The 15,253-nt window shown below is 50.5% G+C and overlaps 2 protein-coding genes across 18 annotated transcripts in view; one reads left to right on the top strand and one right to left on the bottom strand.

The window, feature by feature from the left end:
* The window catches only part of ANKZF1 (ankyrin repeat and zinc finger peptidyl tRNA hydrolase 1), a 15,560-nt gene extending 9,764 nt beyond the window's left edge, over nucleotides 1–5,796 (bottom strand). Inside the window, exons 1-13 of one of the 2 annotated variants that reach the window (XM_077155202.1) lie at nucleotides 5,507–5,795; nucleotides 5,063–5,243; nucleotides 4,216–4,328; nucleotides 3,931–4,033; nucleotides 3,617–3,810; nucleotides 3,107–3,219; nucleotides 2,876–3,023; nucleotides 2,353–2,581; nucleotides 2,003–2,158; nucleotides 890–1,376; nucleotides 617–728; nucleotides 318–485; nucleotides 98–183 (exon numbers count right to left, since the gene is read on the bottom strand). In XM_077155202.1, coding sequence (XP_077011317.1) covers nucleotides 98–183; nucleotides 318–485; nucleotides 617–728; nucleotides 890–1,376; nucleotides 2,003–2,158; nucleotides 2,353–2,581; nucleotides 2,876–3,023; nucleotides 3,107–3,219; nucleotides 3,617–3,810; nucleotides 3,931–4,033; nucleotides 4,216–4,328; nucleotides 5,063–5,213 — 2,060 coding nt within the window. In that variant the 5' untranslated portion in view covers nucleotides 5,214–5,243; nucleotides 5,507–5,795. Of the gene's footprint in view, nucleotides 1–97; nucleotides 184–317; nucleotides 486–616; nucleotides 729–889; nucleotides 1,377–2,002; nucleotides 2,159–2,352; nucleotides 2,582–2,875; nucleotides 3,024–3,106; nucleotides 3,220–3,616; nucleotides 3,811–3,930; nucleotides 4,034–4,215; nucleotides 4,329–5,062; nucleotides 5,244–5,506 lie in introns of both variants that reach the window. The other variant, XM_077155203.1, reaches the window with a different exon arrangement.
* Nucleotides 5,537–15,253, top strand: ATG9A (autophagy related 9A). 16 transcript variants are annotated; one of them, XM_077155187.1, is made up of 17 exons: nucleotides 5,538–6,019; nucleotides 6,274–6,338; nucleotides 6,927–6,981; nucleotides 7,388–7,519; nucleotides 7,645–7,688; nucleotides 8,228–8,292; nucleotides 9,090–9,251; nucleotides 9,418–9,559; nucleotides 9,787–10,535; nucleotides 10,619–10,772; nucleotides 10,879–11,058; nucleotides 12,023–12,271; nucleotides 12,470–12,648; nucleotides 12,755–12,872; nucleotides 13,332–13,554; nucleotides 13,729–13,874; nucleotides 14,157–15,253. In XM_077155187.1, exons 4-17 carry the CDS (start codon nucleotides 7,417–7,419, stop codon nucleotides 14,160–14,162), a joined length of 2,520 nt encoding a protein of 839 aa, XP_077011302.1. In that variant the 5' UTR covers nucleotides 5,538–6,019; nucleotides 6,274–6,338; nucleotides 6,927–6,981; nucleotides 7,388–7,416; the 3' UTR covers nucleotides 14,163–15,253. The 16 variants fall into 16 exon arrangements, with proteins under 16 accessions (XP_077011308.1, XP_077011309.1, XP_077011302.1 ...); XM_077155188.1 differs by having other exon boundaries at nucleotides 6,924–6,981; XM_077155185.1 differs by having other exon boundaries at nucleotides 6,245–6,338.

Here is a 15,253-nt window from a genome sequence, read left to right as displayed (position 1 = left end):
AACAACCCTCCTGAATGCTTTGTAGGCACTCATTCTACTTCTCCTAAATGATCCCTACAGCATTATATTCCACCTCTTCACACCTATATTCCCGTACCGAGCATTGATGATTGCAGAGTCAGGGATCTGAGGGGCAGAGGCTCCCAACTGGGCAGCGAGTCGACGCTCTGCAGCCAGAGCTCTCTAAGGAAAAGAAAAGTTGTGTTAAGAACAAGATTCCACTGGTGGATAAAGTAACCAAGGAGCAGCCGCATACTGGGGAATGGATTAGACTTCGAAAAAAGTTTTGCTATAGAAGAGAGAACCTCCACCCTCACCTTCTCTCGGTCACTGAGGGCAGCAAATCTCTGCCGTTCCTCTTGCTCCTGCTTCTCCTGCTCCCGCTGCCTCCGTTGCTGTTCCTCCCGCTGCCGCCGGGCTGCCTTCTGCTCCCTTTTCCGTGCAGCCTGCCGTGCCTCCATCTCTGGTGTCAGTGGTCCTGGCACCTGGAGGATTTCAAGGAAGGTATTAGGTAAGATCTACACAAGTTAGCCTTGGCAAAACCATAAGAAAGTAGAAAGAATCCAGCCAAGATCTATAATGTCTTCCCACTCTCCCTCTTCCTTTTCCAGCTGACCTGAGCCTTTTTGTAATCATAAGCATCTGGATTCTTCTCCATGAACCTTCGGAATTCATTACGTGTTGTTTTGTCTGCTGCAACTGTATACGGTGGCCGGGCACAGGAGTCCCTAGGTGCGAAACCCCCCAAATACTGGTTCAACTTGACTCTTGTCTTTCCCAGTATCACCTAACCAGACCAAGGGAGTACTGTCAAGTAGCCAGTGCTGACTTAGACTCCAGCTCATCTTCTCTATACCCAAAATGGCTCGGGAAGGGGGCCCTCACTTACTGCACAGTGGGGTCGGCACCTGCTTCCAACAGCAGGCGAACCACTGAGCTTCTCCCAGCTACAGATGCTGCATGTAGGAGGGTAAAGCCACTGGAGCCCAAGGGGGCACTGAGCAGAGATGTAACTCCAGGGTCTGAGGAGTTGGTAGCTAGCTGGAGCTTCACCATGCCAACATCTCCGGCTTGGCAAGCAGCTAAAAGCACATCCCAGAGCTCTGGCTGACCAGAGGCCTTGGCCTCATCCAGTGAAGGTCCCAAGGAGGCTGTATCTGCCTGCGCCAACCGTATGAGGGGCTCATCACCATGAGGTTGCTGAGGAAGAGTCATATGTGTCCCAGCCCCCAGATCGTGGTTTCTGTCCTTCTTATTCCTTTTCTTCCGGCTCCGCTTAGGCAATACTTCAAATTCACGAAGACCTAGGGTCCCCAGTGTCAACTCTACTAGTTCCAACTCCACCTGGAAGCTGTCTTCTCCCTCCAACCCTGTACCTGGGAAGAAAATTGAAATATTAGATCCATCTAAGGGATAAGCAGAAGGTGGAAGGATGATGGTTACCCCAGATGCAAAGAATGTATATAAAGAGATAATCCAGATGATCCTGAAATGAAATTGTTTTTATTTGTCACCCAAGATAAATAAAGTAGCATATCAAGAACTGAGTCCATTAGTTCACACGCAGAAATCAGGCTCTCGTTCCAGATGAGGACAGGCCCAGAAGACGATATATAAGAACAAAAGTCCCTGGGCTTTCCCTATGAATAGCCCTAGGATGGTACACAATAAAGGAAACCATGGAAGCAGTGACAGCTGTGCAGGTCAAGGGTCTATAGCCAGGGAAGTGGCTCTTAGCTCAAAATCACAGGATCCAAAAGGACAGGTAAAACTATGTGAGATTCAAGTATCTACTCCATGTCAAGACTATTCCAAATACTATAGAGATCTATAAGAGATAACAGATTGGGAAAAAAGACCACTAAACAAGTCTCAGTAACAGCTATGACATACCCCATTTCTGCAGACGCTATTGTATGCATGTGTTTTAAATGGGGAAGTGGGTAAGTTATCAGAGTAGACACTAGAGAGGTATTTGATAATTGCCAGATGGTGCTCAAACCCTGTTTGGGAAATTCTGCATTCTGCTCAAGTGCTTCATTTCCATCACTGGGGACCTTTCTTCTTTCTTCTTCAGAAGCTTTCTTCCTCTCCTCTCTCACTGTCTTCCAGTGTGTCTGAGGTGAGTCCAATCTGACTATCTTCCGGGGGTCTTCTCCTGTCATAATGCAAAAAGATCTTTCTCGAGCTTTGCTGAAGAGAAGCCAGCCCAGGTCTCTTTCAATGAAGATGTGCATTGGGCTGCAGTTTGAGGGCTAGAGTATTCTCTGGATACACAAACGAGAACCTGAGGCTTAGGCTGGAAAGTACAAGAAGGTCTAGGGAGTCTGGGGAACTGGGTCTAAGGCTTACCATGGACGTGCAAGGTGGTAAGCTTATGGAGCACACGCTGTAGCTCTCGGAAGGTGGGCCTGCGGGTGGCGAGGGGGATATCCCAAAGTCGGGGATCCTCCCGTTGCAGGGGTGCTCCACGGCCTCCAAAGAACAAGGATCGGCCAGAGCTGGGGGCACGCAGCAGTATTGTCCCAGCTTCCTCCAGTGCCTTAGCCCAGTCTGGCCCTGTTAGCAGGTCACGAACCTCCTAGAGGAGAGAATAACTCAGCCCTGCATAGCTTCACTTGATATTTTTTCACCTCCAATCAAAAAATGACCCACAGATCATGTGCAGGAAGTAGGAGGCATGAGATAACAAAGAGCGAGAAAGAGTGAGAGGACTAAAGCCCCTGGAGATCCCTATTCTACCTGTGTCTACCCAGAAATAAAGCCTGGAAGGATATAGGATCAAAAACCTCCTAAATGTAGTATTTAATGAGTTGAACTGAGAGGGAAAGAAAAGTGGATCAGAGGAACACTGGACCTGGGAGGCCTAACTCACTTTATATAATGTGGCTTCATTGTAGCGCCTCAAGTTTGCTCCAGCAGAACGGGAAGTCCCACCCCGGGCATCCTGAAGCCCCTGGGCTGTACCTCGCTTGGCCCGCACAGTGTAACGGTGAAAGGTTTTGTGTGTCACCACTTCTCTTCTGCAGAGACAAGACTCAGTACTGGGCACCAGCTGGTGCTAACAGGCTCTGTTCCATTCTCACCCCATGCAGCACCCTCTCACCCTTGGAAAATGGCACCAGCGAAGTGTCCAGCTGCAGCCATAAGCACCACACAGTAGGCAGGGCCTCCACTTTGCAGGTTCTGTAGCAGCAGTTCTGCCTCTTCAGGGGGCACCTGGATGACAAAGGAGAGCACAAACATTCTACCTGTTACATTCATTGAGAACAAGAAACTAATAAAAGATTTCAAAGCACCAGTGCCAGGTACTTTACATACCTTATCTCATTTAGTAAAACCACCCTGAGGCTTGTGTCCATTTTACAAATAAGGAAATCTGAGGCTTGTAGAGGTAACTAAGATCAAGTGGTAGAATCACAATTCAACCCTAGATAAGTCTGTTTCCAAATTTAACTCCATTACATTGACCCTTCCAAGATTTGGGTCAGTTCAACCCAAGACTGTGCTCTCAAATGTGATACCTAAACCCAGTTAGGAAGGAAGGGAAGAAACAAGGGACTGGGCTGAGGGAAAATCTAGTGGGGTTGACCACACAACCTGTGCTGTCACTTGCCTGGTGAGGGCCTAGGACACAGCGGTAGGCAGAGAGGAACTGGCCCTTGGCATTTTGGAAAAGAATCCTATGGGGGTGGAAGCCTTTGGGTCTGTTAGGCTTCTCAAATTCAGCCCTCTCTTCATCCAGTATCTGCAAGTCCTCCTTACTGGGTGAGTCTGAGTCTTCTGATCCTGAGATGCTGGAAAGATCTCCTGAGGACGACAACATGAGAAATTCAAGTTTGGAACCTTTAACCTTTCATCAAGCTCCTTATGAGGGCCTTCTGCCACCCCCACATCCTACACCCACACAGGTCTCCCACCAGGCATCACCTCCAGAGCTCTGCTTTTCAAAGTCCAGGGCTGACAGGGGGGGCTTGTCCTTGAGACGCTGCTTTAGGTTAAACCGATGCCAGTCGAGCTTGTAATGTTCCCTCTGGTAGGAGGCAAAGAGGGAAGCAGAAGGTGGAGATGCTCCCACGCTGGCCAAGATCAGTAATGACTAAGTAACACCACAGTCAAAGCAGGATATTACTGTGACAAACAAGTTATCTACATCTCCCCACCCACCACTATACCTATAACACCAACATCTAGCTTTGAACTCTAGCCCTTTACCTGTTCCTGATGGTTCTGGAAGGTCTGCTCACAGGTTGAACAAAATAACTTCTCTGAAATATCAGGAGGACTCTGGATGGGCTTTCTTTCTGGGCTCCCACTCTTTCCTGAACCTAATAAGGGGAAGGTAAAAGGAGAAAGGGAGAAGAAAGCCATAGTTCCTGGAATTATATATATATATATACAGTAACTGCTGATATATAAAGCAGAAGGAAATACAAAAGGAAGAAATGACATGTCCCTATCCTCAAGAAATTTACAATCTAGTAATCATGAAATAAATGAACTGGCAATCACCTTATATGATAAATATGCTTCTGAAAGGATGTACGGAAAAATGAATATAAATGAAACACTGTACAGACATGAAACAAAGGAACTGGAGGAATCCTGTAGAAAATAATTTCAGTAAGCATCAGTTCTCTTAAACTGTGAGGTACAAGAAAATATGTAGCCACAGATGAACTCAAACGTACAAAACCAAATACATAAGGCTTGGGGCTTGTTTTTGTTTTTTGTTTTGTATTTAGTAAGAACAAAAGATGACTGGAGTTCAGTTAAAATTTGGAATGTATCTTGGAATTTTCAAATGTGTTTTGAAGGCAGTGGTGTTAATGTTATCAAATATAAGGAATGACAAGAGACTTGTTTGGTAACAATTCAGAGGTCTGTGTTGGAAACTATCCAGAGATTAACTAAAGAGGTACATTTCATCCAGTAGAAAGAGAAGTGAATGTGTGCTACAGAGCTGAGGAACACTAAAAAGAATGCGTTCCCTAGAGGAGCAACATGTTCCAAAGAAAACTTCATGGGTCCTCGTAGGTCCACCCCAAACCTCCCCGGATACCTGAACAGGAAGTAGTAGGCAGAGCCTGTGCCAGAGCCTCCCCGAGAGAGTGGCTCACCAGGCTCAGGCCCTGAAGGACAGGCGCATCAGCGTTGAGGTCAAACAGGGAGACCGACGCAGGACCCAGGGATGCAGCTGGAGCGGGCGACATAACTGAGCAGAAATTATCTGGAAGAAGCTCCTGGAGCAGAAAGGCGTTAGGATCAGAGCTCCCCAAGGCGAGATACTATTGCCCGATCACCTAATTAACTGCCTTGGTCTCTCCCATGCCGCGAGGCCCCTTGGCCTTCACCTCCGTACTCACGGCCCAATTCTGGGGACAGATACGTGACCCCAGCCTGCTTTTTCAAACGCCCAAGTCTCGGACCACACGAGTGAAATGGGGAACCCAGTTCTCAAATCGAGTCTAACAGAGTTAATATCACTTAAGGTTCCCTAACAGACCTCTCTTTGTTACTCGACAGCCGAGCTCCGGCAACGACTGAACTGGGTAGACTCGTCCACGCCTTCAGCAGCTGTCCCAAAATCCTTGGGTGAGCCGAGAGTACTCACAACTACAATTCCGAACTGGATTTCTGTGACACCGCAACAGTCTCGTCACTACGGAGCAGCGAAGGGGACAAACGAAGGCGGCCGCACCAGAACCCCGTCTCACGTAGAACGTGGTATTGGTCGTCAGACTGCCCAAGGCCCGCCTCGAACCTTTAGTCCCGCCCCCAGAGCCAACAATTGGCCGCAGCGTCTCCGCCCCTCATGCTCATTGGCCAGGCTAGTTGAGGGTGACAGTAAGTGGCAGCCGCCGGGCCTAGCGCTCCGGGTTGAACCGAGCCGAGCCGATCGAGCCCAGTAATCACCCTGGTCACCGTTCCTGAGGTGAAACGCAAGACCGGTATCTGGACTCCCAGGGCCCGGGCCCGGCCAGGGGTACCCGGTCAGCCCTAAGTGATCTCGTGGCGGGTAACGGGGGTAGGGGCTGCTCGGGCGGGGCGGGAACGCGCAATTGGAATGTTTTGATAGCGGGAGCGCGCGGGCGGGGGCGCGCTTTGGCGGCGTGGCCGCGCGGGAGGTTGTCCGCTGTTATAAGCTGAGCGCTTGGCCTGGGGCCGGGCGACCCTGGGAGCGCTGGTCTCGGGTCGTAGCGGCTGGGTATGGGAAGGCACCCACCCCAGGTATCGGCTGTAGGACTGGCTTGATCCCTCCGACATCCGCAGAAAACCCCAAGCCCACACCCGGCCGGGGCTCGATGGGCCGGGGGTCAGCGCTGACCCGTTGAGTGGTGAGTTCCCTGAGGGCTTGGTCAGCTTCTCCGGAGCCAGGGCTCTCACTAATCCAAGGAATCCCACCGGGGCCAGGCTGGGCAGAGAGCCTTGGCCCCCAGGGTCTGTACGGACTGGGTGAGTGCCACCAAGACCACGCCTGGCTTCAGGGTCCTAGCGAACCACTAATTGGCTCAGGATCAGGGGGCCACAGTGATCCAATGAAAATTTCCCACCTAGGATCCATGCCTGCCTCTTGGGTCTCTGGTACTAAGGAAGCAGGGGAAGGGGTTGGCCAGAAAGGTCCTCTTCAGAAAATACTCTTTGGATTTTGGACCTGGGGTTTTGTGGACCCTAAGAGGACTGATTTCTAAGGCTGAGGTGGGGCAAGGGGGAAACAGTCCAGAGGAGGCTGCCTGACCTCAGGTCTGCACTGACTCAAACTCTATAGGATCAGTAAGTCATTTCTTGGGATCCTCTTTCCCACTTGCAGCCTCCCTGCCCCATGTTTGGCCTCCTCTTAATGGAGGGTGAGGGGGTGATAGAGTTGGATCCCTTTCTATACACACTTTCCACTCGCTGGGGCCTGACACCTTCTCCCCCAGCAGCTGCCGAGCCAGGGCATCGAGGGCTGGAGTGGTGCAGACCCTGTCCATGGAGCTGGTAGGGCCATGTGCTTATCTCAAACCTTTATTTACAGAGGGCTTCCAACCTGCTAATCTCTTGGGGATACCAGGGTTTCTCCTGGAGGGCGGGGGTGGGGGGACCCTTCTCAACAGTGAATAGAAACTGAAACAGCCCTCTACAGTGGTGGAGTCTGGCTTCAGGCCAGCGAGGCAGCAGCAGACATTCAATAACTGGGAATAACTGACCAGAGTTAAGGCCTCTCAAGCCCAGAGCTTGCTGCTCTTCTTGGGTTATTTCTTCTCCTCTGCCTTTGGGCCAAGGAGGCTGGTAGTAGAGACCAAGCCCAATGATTCTTTCTCACTCCTTTTGGCATAGTAGGCCAGGCCCATAGGCAGGCAGTGCCTGGGTCTGAACCAGGGTGCTTTTTCCCACGTACTGGCAGGTGGACAAAGTGGACAGGGGAAGGTGGTGATGGCGCAATTTGACACAGAATACCAGCGCCTAGAGGCCTCCTACAGCGATTCACCCCCCGGGGAAGAGGATCTGTTGGTGCACGTCCCTGAGGGGAGCAAGTGTGAGTTCTTGGATGGGACAACCACAGCTGGGACCAGGAGGTGGGGGCTCTGGGGGCTGAACACTGAGGGAGCAAGGGGCCTAATTACCTTCAGGGCTCTGACATACCTGCCCCTGTGCCCACAGCACCTTGGCACCACATCGAAAACCTTGACCTCTTCTTTTCTCGAATATCCTTTGTCTTTGCATTGGAACTCTGGGGCCTTTAGCTCCTCTTTAGGCCAGGTCCCTGATGGGAAGATGGGGTAGGTGAGACTCTAATCCCTAAAAGAGATTCTAGGGACTAGAGTTAGACACTTACTCTAATCCCTTCCTGAGGCTGAAAGAGGTTGGGGAAATAATGATTGTTAAAAATAATGATACCCCATATTTTGAGAGCTGTGTGCCTTGCACTTTGTGGTGTTAGTTTATAAGGAAATTTTCTAAGGGTGATCTTCCTTTTTGATGGGATGCTAATAATTGTAATAATTATATGTCTTTTGACTCATTCTTTGTCAGCTCTGAGTTAAATACTTTACATGCATTATCTTATATACCTAATAATCCTATAAGACAGGTATTATTATTCCCAACAATACCACTGCAGAAGAAAGCTTAGAGAGATTAAGTAACTTGGTCGAAGTCAAACAACTAGATAATCATAGAAAGTCACCAAAGTTTGTGCTCTTAACTGCTGTCTCTACCAACCACTATTTCTTAACAATTATACGTTTATAATCTACATCAGAAAAATGGCTTCACTTGTATGCTCATCGGGGAGATCTTTGAGCTTATGTAAGTATAAGAAGAGGTGGTTGAGCTGGGAAAGGACTACCTCTCAGTCTCTCTTTGCACTCATCCCCTGACCTCACCTGGTAGTGCAACCTGTCCCAGTATCAAAACTGCAGATCTTTATTGTTCAGGAACTGTATGTGGCACCTAAACTTACAGCTTCCCTTTTCTTATCTCTCCTATAAGAAAAGTTTTCCAAGTCCTAGCTCTGCCATAAAGAGAACGCAAACCTTGATCATTGCATCAGAGCTCCAATTGAATGGACATGGTCCTATCAGGAGGTCTCAGAGACAGTTTCTGTTCTGCCTGGGTTGCATCTTAGGCAGGCTGCTGGGCAGAAAACTTCTAGGAGGAAGGAAGTTTTATGGCATTGCCCAATGGAAAGGGGTTAGGAAAGCTCTCTCTTATAAAAAAAGAGTCCAAATCCTCAAAAGACTTCTAAGTACCATCGCAAAAGGGAATCAGGGACTGGAGACCAGGGACCACAATCCTAAAACCTTTGAAACAGTCCTGTGGGTGATGGCAGAGATTACATGAGGTGAGGAAAGCGGGCTGATTCTGTGTAGCCTCAGGCTAAGAGCAAAAAAAAAAAAAGAAGAAGAAGAAGAAGCTGGTTTGGGCCTGAGAAGGTCCCTGGGGCTGAGCAGTAGGGAAGGCCCCTTGGGGGTTCTCCAGTCCCTTCTATTTCCCAGAGGCTATTCTCCAATCTTGTTCTGCTGATCACGGACTCTTCTCTTTTCCTACTTTATTTTACTGATGCCCCTGACTCTTGGTCTATAACCCCTCTTCCAACCACCCAGGCAGTTCCTCTTTGTGGTTGCCTTCACCACTTTCCTGGTCAGCTGTGTGGACTACGACATCCTATTTGCCAACAAGATGGTGAACCACAGTCTTCATCCTACTGAGCCTGTCAAGGTCACTCTGCCAGATGCCTTTTTGCCTGCCCAAGTCTGTAGTGCCAGGTAAGGGTTTTAGGTCAGAGGGCACCAGAGCCTATGGTTGTGCTAACAGATGGGGAACGGAGTGGATATGAGGCAGCAACTCTACCCCAGAACACAGACTCAGGCTGGGCCTAGCAGAATAGCAGCATGTGAAGGTCCACACCTCTTCCTCTTCTTTTTCCACCAGGATTCAGGAAAATGGCTCCCTTATCACTATCCTGGTCATTGCTGGTGTCTTTTGGATCCACCGGCTTATCAAGTTCATCTATAATATTTGCTGCTACTGGGAGATCCATTCCTTCTACCTGCATGCCCTGCGCATCCCCATGGTAAGAATGGGAAGTGGGCACTTGGCACCACAACCTGGGACATTTTCTGCAGCCTGGATGGTAAAGGTATTATTCCTGGGCATCAGGGGTCCTCATCCCTCATAGGTAGGTCAGAGGCATCTGCTTAAAGGCTCCATTCAGCTAAGCACACAATCCTTGAGCCTTACATCCAACCCAGGGCAACAGCCCCACCTTCCTACCTTGTCTCCTCCCACCCCACCACACAGTCTGCCCTTCCATACTGCACGTGGCAGGAAGTACAGGCCCGGATTGTGCAGACGCAGAAAGAGCACCAGATCTGCATCCACAAGCGTGAGCTGACAGAGCTGGACATCTACCACCGCATCCTCCGTTTCCAAAACTATATGGTGGCACTGGTTAACAAATCCCTCCTGCCCCTGCGCTTCCGCCTGCCTGGCCTTGGGGAGGCTGTCTTCTTTACCCGTGGCCTCAAGTACAACTTTGAGCTGATCCTCTTCTGGGGACCTGGCTCTCTGTTTCTCAATGAATGGAGCCTCAAGTCTGAGTACAAACGTGGAGGACAACGGCTAGAGTTGGCCCAACGCCTCAGCAACCGTATCCTGTGGATTGGCATTGCCAACTTCCTGCTGTGTCCTCTCATCCTCATCTGGCAGATTCTCTATGCCTTCTTTAGCTATGCTGAGGTGCTGAAGCGGGAGCCAGGGGCCCTGGGAGCCCGCTGCTGGTCACTCTATGGCCGCTGCTACCTCCGCCACTTCAATGAGCTGGAGCACGAGCTGCAGTCCCGTCTCAACCGTGGCTACAAACCTGCCTCCAAGTACATGAATTGCTTCCTGTCACCTCTGCTAACACTGCTAGCCAAGAATGGAGCCTTCTTCGCTGGCTCCATCCTGGCTGTGCTTATTGCCCTTACCATCTATGACGAAGATGTGCTGGCTGTGGAACATGTCCTCACCACCGTCACACTCCTGGGGGTCACTGTGACCGTGTGCAGGTGGGCTGGGGCAGCAGGTGGGAGCAAGTAGCCCAGCGTTCCCGGAAAAGGCCGACATTTCATTGTAACCCTATTCCCACTAGGTCCTTCATCCCAGACCAGCACATGGTGTTCTGCCCTGAGCAGCTGCTCCGTGTCATCCTGGCTCACATCCACTACATGCCTGACCACTGGCAGGGTAATGCCCACCGCTCGCAGACCCGGGACGAGTTTGCCCAGCTCTTCCAGTACAAGGCAGTGAGTGGAGTTGGAGTCAGGGCCTGCTAGAGACTGGCCGATGGCTCGGTGGTGAGGTCTGGACTCCCTTCCAACTCTCTTCTAACCTTGGTCCCCTCCCTTTCAGGTGTTCATCTTGGAGGAGCTGCTGAGCCCCATTGTCACACCCCTCATCCTCATCTTCTGCCTCCGCCCACGGGCCCTGGAGATTATAGATTTCTTCCGCAATTTCACCGTAGAAGTCGTTGGCGTTGGAGACACTTGCTCCTTTGCTCAAATGGATGTTCGCCAGCATGGGCATCCCCAGGTACTTGGAGAGGATGGGAGCAGGTGGCCAATGATGATGTTGGCCTTACAGTGTCTTTGGGCAAACTACAAAAAGGCACCTCCTCTGAGCAAACACACCACAGAAAGGCGGCCCTGCCTCTGGGCTGCCCTGTAACCAGCACATACACTGCTTGCCAAACAGGAGCCTGGGCTAGATTTCAACTCTCAACTTGTACCCTTGACCAAGCACCCTTGAGCAAGGTATAACCCAAGCAGTTGGCTCTGCATGTGGCCACTCCTGGGATGGGCACCAGGGTCACCAGACAATATATGACAATGCCTTGTGGTCTCTGTCTCTAGGAGCCAGTCTTCCCCACTAATGGACAAGGTACAGAAAGGGTTCAGCCCTGCTTACTGTGGCCTCCCTCTTTCTTTTTTTAAAACTTTTTTTTTATTAATTAAAAAAAATTAACAAACGAAACATTTAGATATCATTCCATTCTACATATACAATCAGTAATTCTTAATATCATCACATAGTTGCATATGCATCATCTTAGTACATGTGCATCGATTTAGAAAAAGAAATAAAAAGACAACAGAAAAAGAAATAAAATGATAATAGAGAAAAAAAAGACTATACATACCATACCCCTTACCCCTCGCTTTCATTTACCACTAGCATTTCAAACTGAATTTATTTTAACATTTGTTCCCCCTATTATTTGTTTTTATTCCATATGTTCTACTCTTCTGTTGATATAGTTGCTAAAAGAAGCATCAGACATAAGGTTTTCACATTCACAGAGTCTCATTGTGAAAGCTATATCATTGTTCAATCATCATCAAGAAACATGGCTACTGGAACACAGCACTACATTTTCAGGCAATTCCCTCCAGCCTCTCCACTACATCTTGAACAACAAGGTGATATCTACTTAATGCGTAAGAATAACTTCCAGGATAACCTCTCGATTCTGTTTGGAATGGCCTCCCTCTTATAGTGGCTATCCGGTGGGCAGACAGAGGCCTCAGTGTACCAGCAAGCTGAGGATGGGAAGACAGAATTGTCACTCATGCACTTTGCCATCACCAATCCTGGCTGGCAGCCACCACGTGAGAGCACGGCCTTTCTAGGTTTCCTCAAGGAGCAAGTTCAGCGGGATGGAGCAGCTGCTGGCCTTGCCCAAGGGGGTCTGCTTCCTGAAAATGCCCTCTTTACATCTATCCAGTCCTTACAGTCTGAGTCTGAGGTGTGTACCTGGGACTGGGAAGTCATGGGCAGGGTGGACTCCAGGAGCTGGGAGTGGCAGAATGGGTGGAAGGGCCTACCCTGTTGGTTTCCTTCTGTCTGTTCAGCCTCTACCATTATGATCTGCGGTGCAGAATATTAGGGGAGCCAGAGGCTTAGCTCCTGCCCTGAGAATTCTAGCAGTCCCTTTTTTTCATAGCCTCTGAGCCTCATTGCAAATGTGGTAGCTGGCTCATCCTGCCGGGGCCCCCCACTGTCCAGGGACCTGCAGAGCTCCAGGCATAGGGCTGAAGTCGCCTCTGCACTACGCTCCTTCTCCCCTCTGCAAACTGGTCAGGTTCCTACAGGCCGGGCTCCCAGCACCATGACAGGCTCTGGGTGAGTAGAGGGGGCCAAAATGGGAGGGCATGGCAGGAGACCCCATTGACTGGTGGGGGTCTCCGGAACACTGACGACTGCTGTCTCTCTGTGCTGGGAGAGACAGGGTGGATGCCAGGACAGCCAGCTCTGGGAGCAGTGTGTGGGAAGGACAGCTGCAGAGCCTGGTGCTATCAGAATATGCGTCTACTGAGATGAGCTTACACGCCCTCTATATGCACCAGGTGAGTGGGCAGGAAGGGGCAGGCCATAGAACCCAGGTAACAGCTGAGAAACTGAATCATGGGCTTTTGACATGTAGAAGTTAAGACCTGAATTCACATCCCTTCTCTGCCTTATATCTGCTCTATATTCTTCCATTCCCTCTCAATATCCTATTTCGCTAAGCTTACTCTCATCTCGGCTTTACACACTTGCAGTTACCTGGCCTAGAACACACTTCCCTGAGATACCCATATGGCTTCCTCCTCCTGTTCAGGTTTCTGCTTTACCTTCTAAGTGAGTGCTTCTCTGACTGCTGTGAAGAAGAACCTCCCTTGCTCAGCCCCCCCTTGAATCTTCCTCTTCTGTTTTTTCTCCATAGCATTTAGCATCTTCTAACATACCCTGTGTTTTCCTTATTTATTTTTAATCCTTCCCTTCCCCTCCACTCTCCCTGCACTAATGAGCCCCCACTTCTGCAGCTCCACAAGCAGCAGGCCCAAGCTGAACCTGAACGGCATGTGTGGCATCGCCGGGAGAGTGATGAAAGTGGGGAGAGTGCCCCCGAAGAGGGGGGAGAGGGCGCCCGGGCCCCCCAACCTATTCCTCGTTCTGCCAGCTATCCCTGTGCTACACTCCGGCCTGGAGCACCCGAGACCACTGCCCTGCACGGAGGCTTCCAGAGGCGTTATGGGGGCATCACAGGTAACCAGTGGGGGTATGGGAAGACAGAGACTGCAGGAAGGGTGGTTCTTCCAGCATCTCTCTAGGGGAAGAAAGAGGTCAGAGGGACCAGGCCCAAGGAGGCTAACTCCCAGAACCCTCCTTATTCCCATTTGTCTGTGTTTTTCCTAAGAGTATGTTTACTTGTCTCTCTAGATCCTGGCACAGTGCCCCGGGCTCCCTCTCATTTCTCTCGGCTGCCCCTTGGTGGATGGGCTGAAGATGGGCAGTCAGCATCAAGGCATCCTGAGCCCGTGCCTGAGGAGGGCTCGGAGGATGAGCTTCCCCCTCAGGTGCACAAGGTAAGGACTCCAGGGCTCAAGAACACCTACCAGAAGTAGTAATTGCCAGGTTGAAGAAGAAGCTTTTTGTGTGAAGGAAGGCAGGCACCCAGCATTGAGATACTTCCTCTCCCCTCCAAAATAAAATCCTCTTCCTCCAACTGCTGTAGAGTCCAGAGCTTGAATTTTCCTTTACTTACCTCCCTAGGAATCAGGCTTTCCTTTTCCTTCCTGCGTAGGCTTCTGTTTGGATAACCAGATAGCTGAAGACTATCTCTACTACCAACCCTTTTCTCTCCACAGGTCTAGACAAGGCTGAGAAGGGTCCCAATGCTCAGGATGGAGGCTGCTGTTGTCCTGCCATCCCATCTGCCTGCCATGGAGGGCTCCTCTGAGTGTTACCTGGCTCCATGTGTGTGATGTTTGCGTCTGTGCTTGGCCAAGGGAGGTGCCAACATTGGGTGTGCCACAGCTCCAGGAGAGGAAGTTGGGGCCTAGGAAGCAGGGGCACACAGGACTCTAATCTCATTCCTCTGCCCCTCCCCACCCCTTGGCTCAGAGTGTGGTGCTAGAAACTGGTCCCCAGACCAGCCCCAGTACTGCCACCTTTGCACCCACCCTGCAAGTTCTCCAGAGAGCTCCCATCACTGAAGCTGCCAAGCAGGGAGAACCTGTGCCAATCGTGGAGTGAGAAGTTGGGCCTGAGCCTTCAATCCCTGTGGCTCAACACTCTACCCTGAATAGATGAGCAGCTCAGACCATGGTCCTTACCTCACCCCCAGTTCTCTCCCAGTGCTATAGCTTGCTCACTTTTCTCCCGCTCTGTGCACATCACTGGCATGTGTGTGCTGCTTGCTTCTGTTCTGTTCACTTGCTGTCCTTCTGTTTGGCTTTTGCTTTATGTTGGGGTGGCGGGTCTAGCTCCCAGCTCCCCTTTTGACACTAAGAAGGACTTTTTGAAATAAGAGGGAAGCTTTCTAAACTTCAGGAGCAGGACACAAAATTCTTTTTTGCCCTCTCCAACTTTTAGGATGGGCCCCTGGGACACTGAGGCTTTCTTAGGCTCCTTTGCTGCTTATTGCACCTCCCCCCACCACCTGTACAGGGGATTGACAGGGCTGGAGCAGGCCTTCATTGTCTTTACCTCCCAGCAAGAGAGCTCTAGCCTGCTTCCCGCTGTCCTCTAGAGGGGGTGGGAGGCAACAGGATGGCCTAACCCTAGGCTTTGGACTGCTGCACTGAATGCTGGGACTCAGCTCCAGCCGTCTGCCGTAGCCCTCAGCCCGCTGTGGTCCGGCGCGGGTGAGTGGTGAACTGTGCTGCCCAAACTCACAGCAGAACGGGTTGGGGACCGTGTACAGCTTGATAACTCTTAATAAAGAAGGGCCTTTGACCAGGTC

The sequence above is a fragment of the Tamandua tetradactyla genome, chromosome 3, assembly GCF_023851605.1.
Source record: "Tamandua tetradactyla isolate mTamTet1 chromosome 3, mTamTet1.pri, whole genome shotgun sequence".
In the NCBI taxonomy this organism is placed as follows: domain Eukaryota; kingdom Metazoa; phylum Chordata; class Mammalia; order Pilosa; family Myrmecophagidae; genus Tamandua; species Tamandua tetradactyla.
The sequence above is the reverse complement of the archived record's forward strand: the minus strand, read 5'-3'. Positions and strand labels throughout refer to the sequence as shown.

Bases quoted from the DNA above. Each gene is read 5' to 3' on its own strand.
- ATG9A (XM_077155194.1), top strand. From the start codon at position 7,417: ATGGCGCAATTTGACACAGAATACCAGCGCCTAGAGGCCTCCTACAGC. The intron at 8,293-9,089 runs GTAAGTATAAGA...CCAACCACCCAG, and splicing joins GGGGAGATCTTTGAGCTTAT to GCAGTTCCTCTTTGTGGTTG. The intron at 9,560-9,786 runs GTAAGAATGGGA...CCCACCACACAG, and splicing joins ATGCCCTGCGCATCCCCATG to TCTGCCCTTCCATACTGCAC.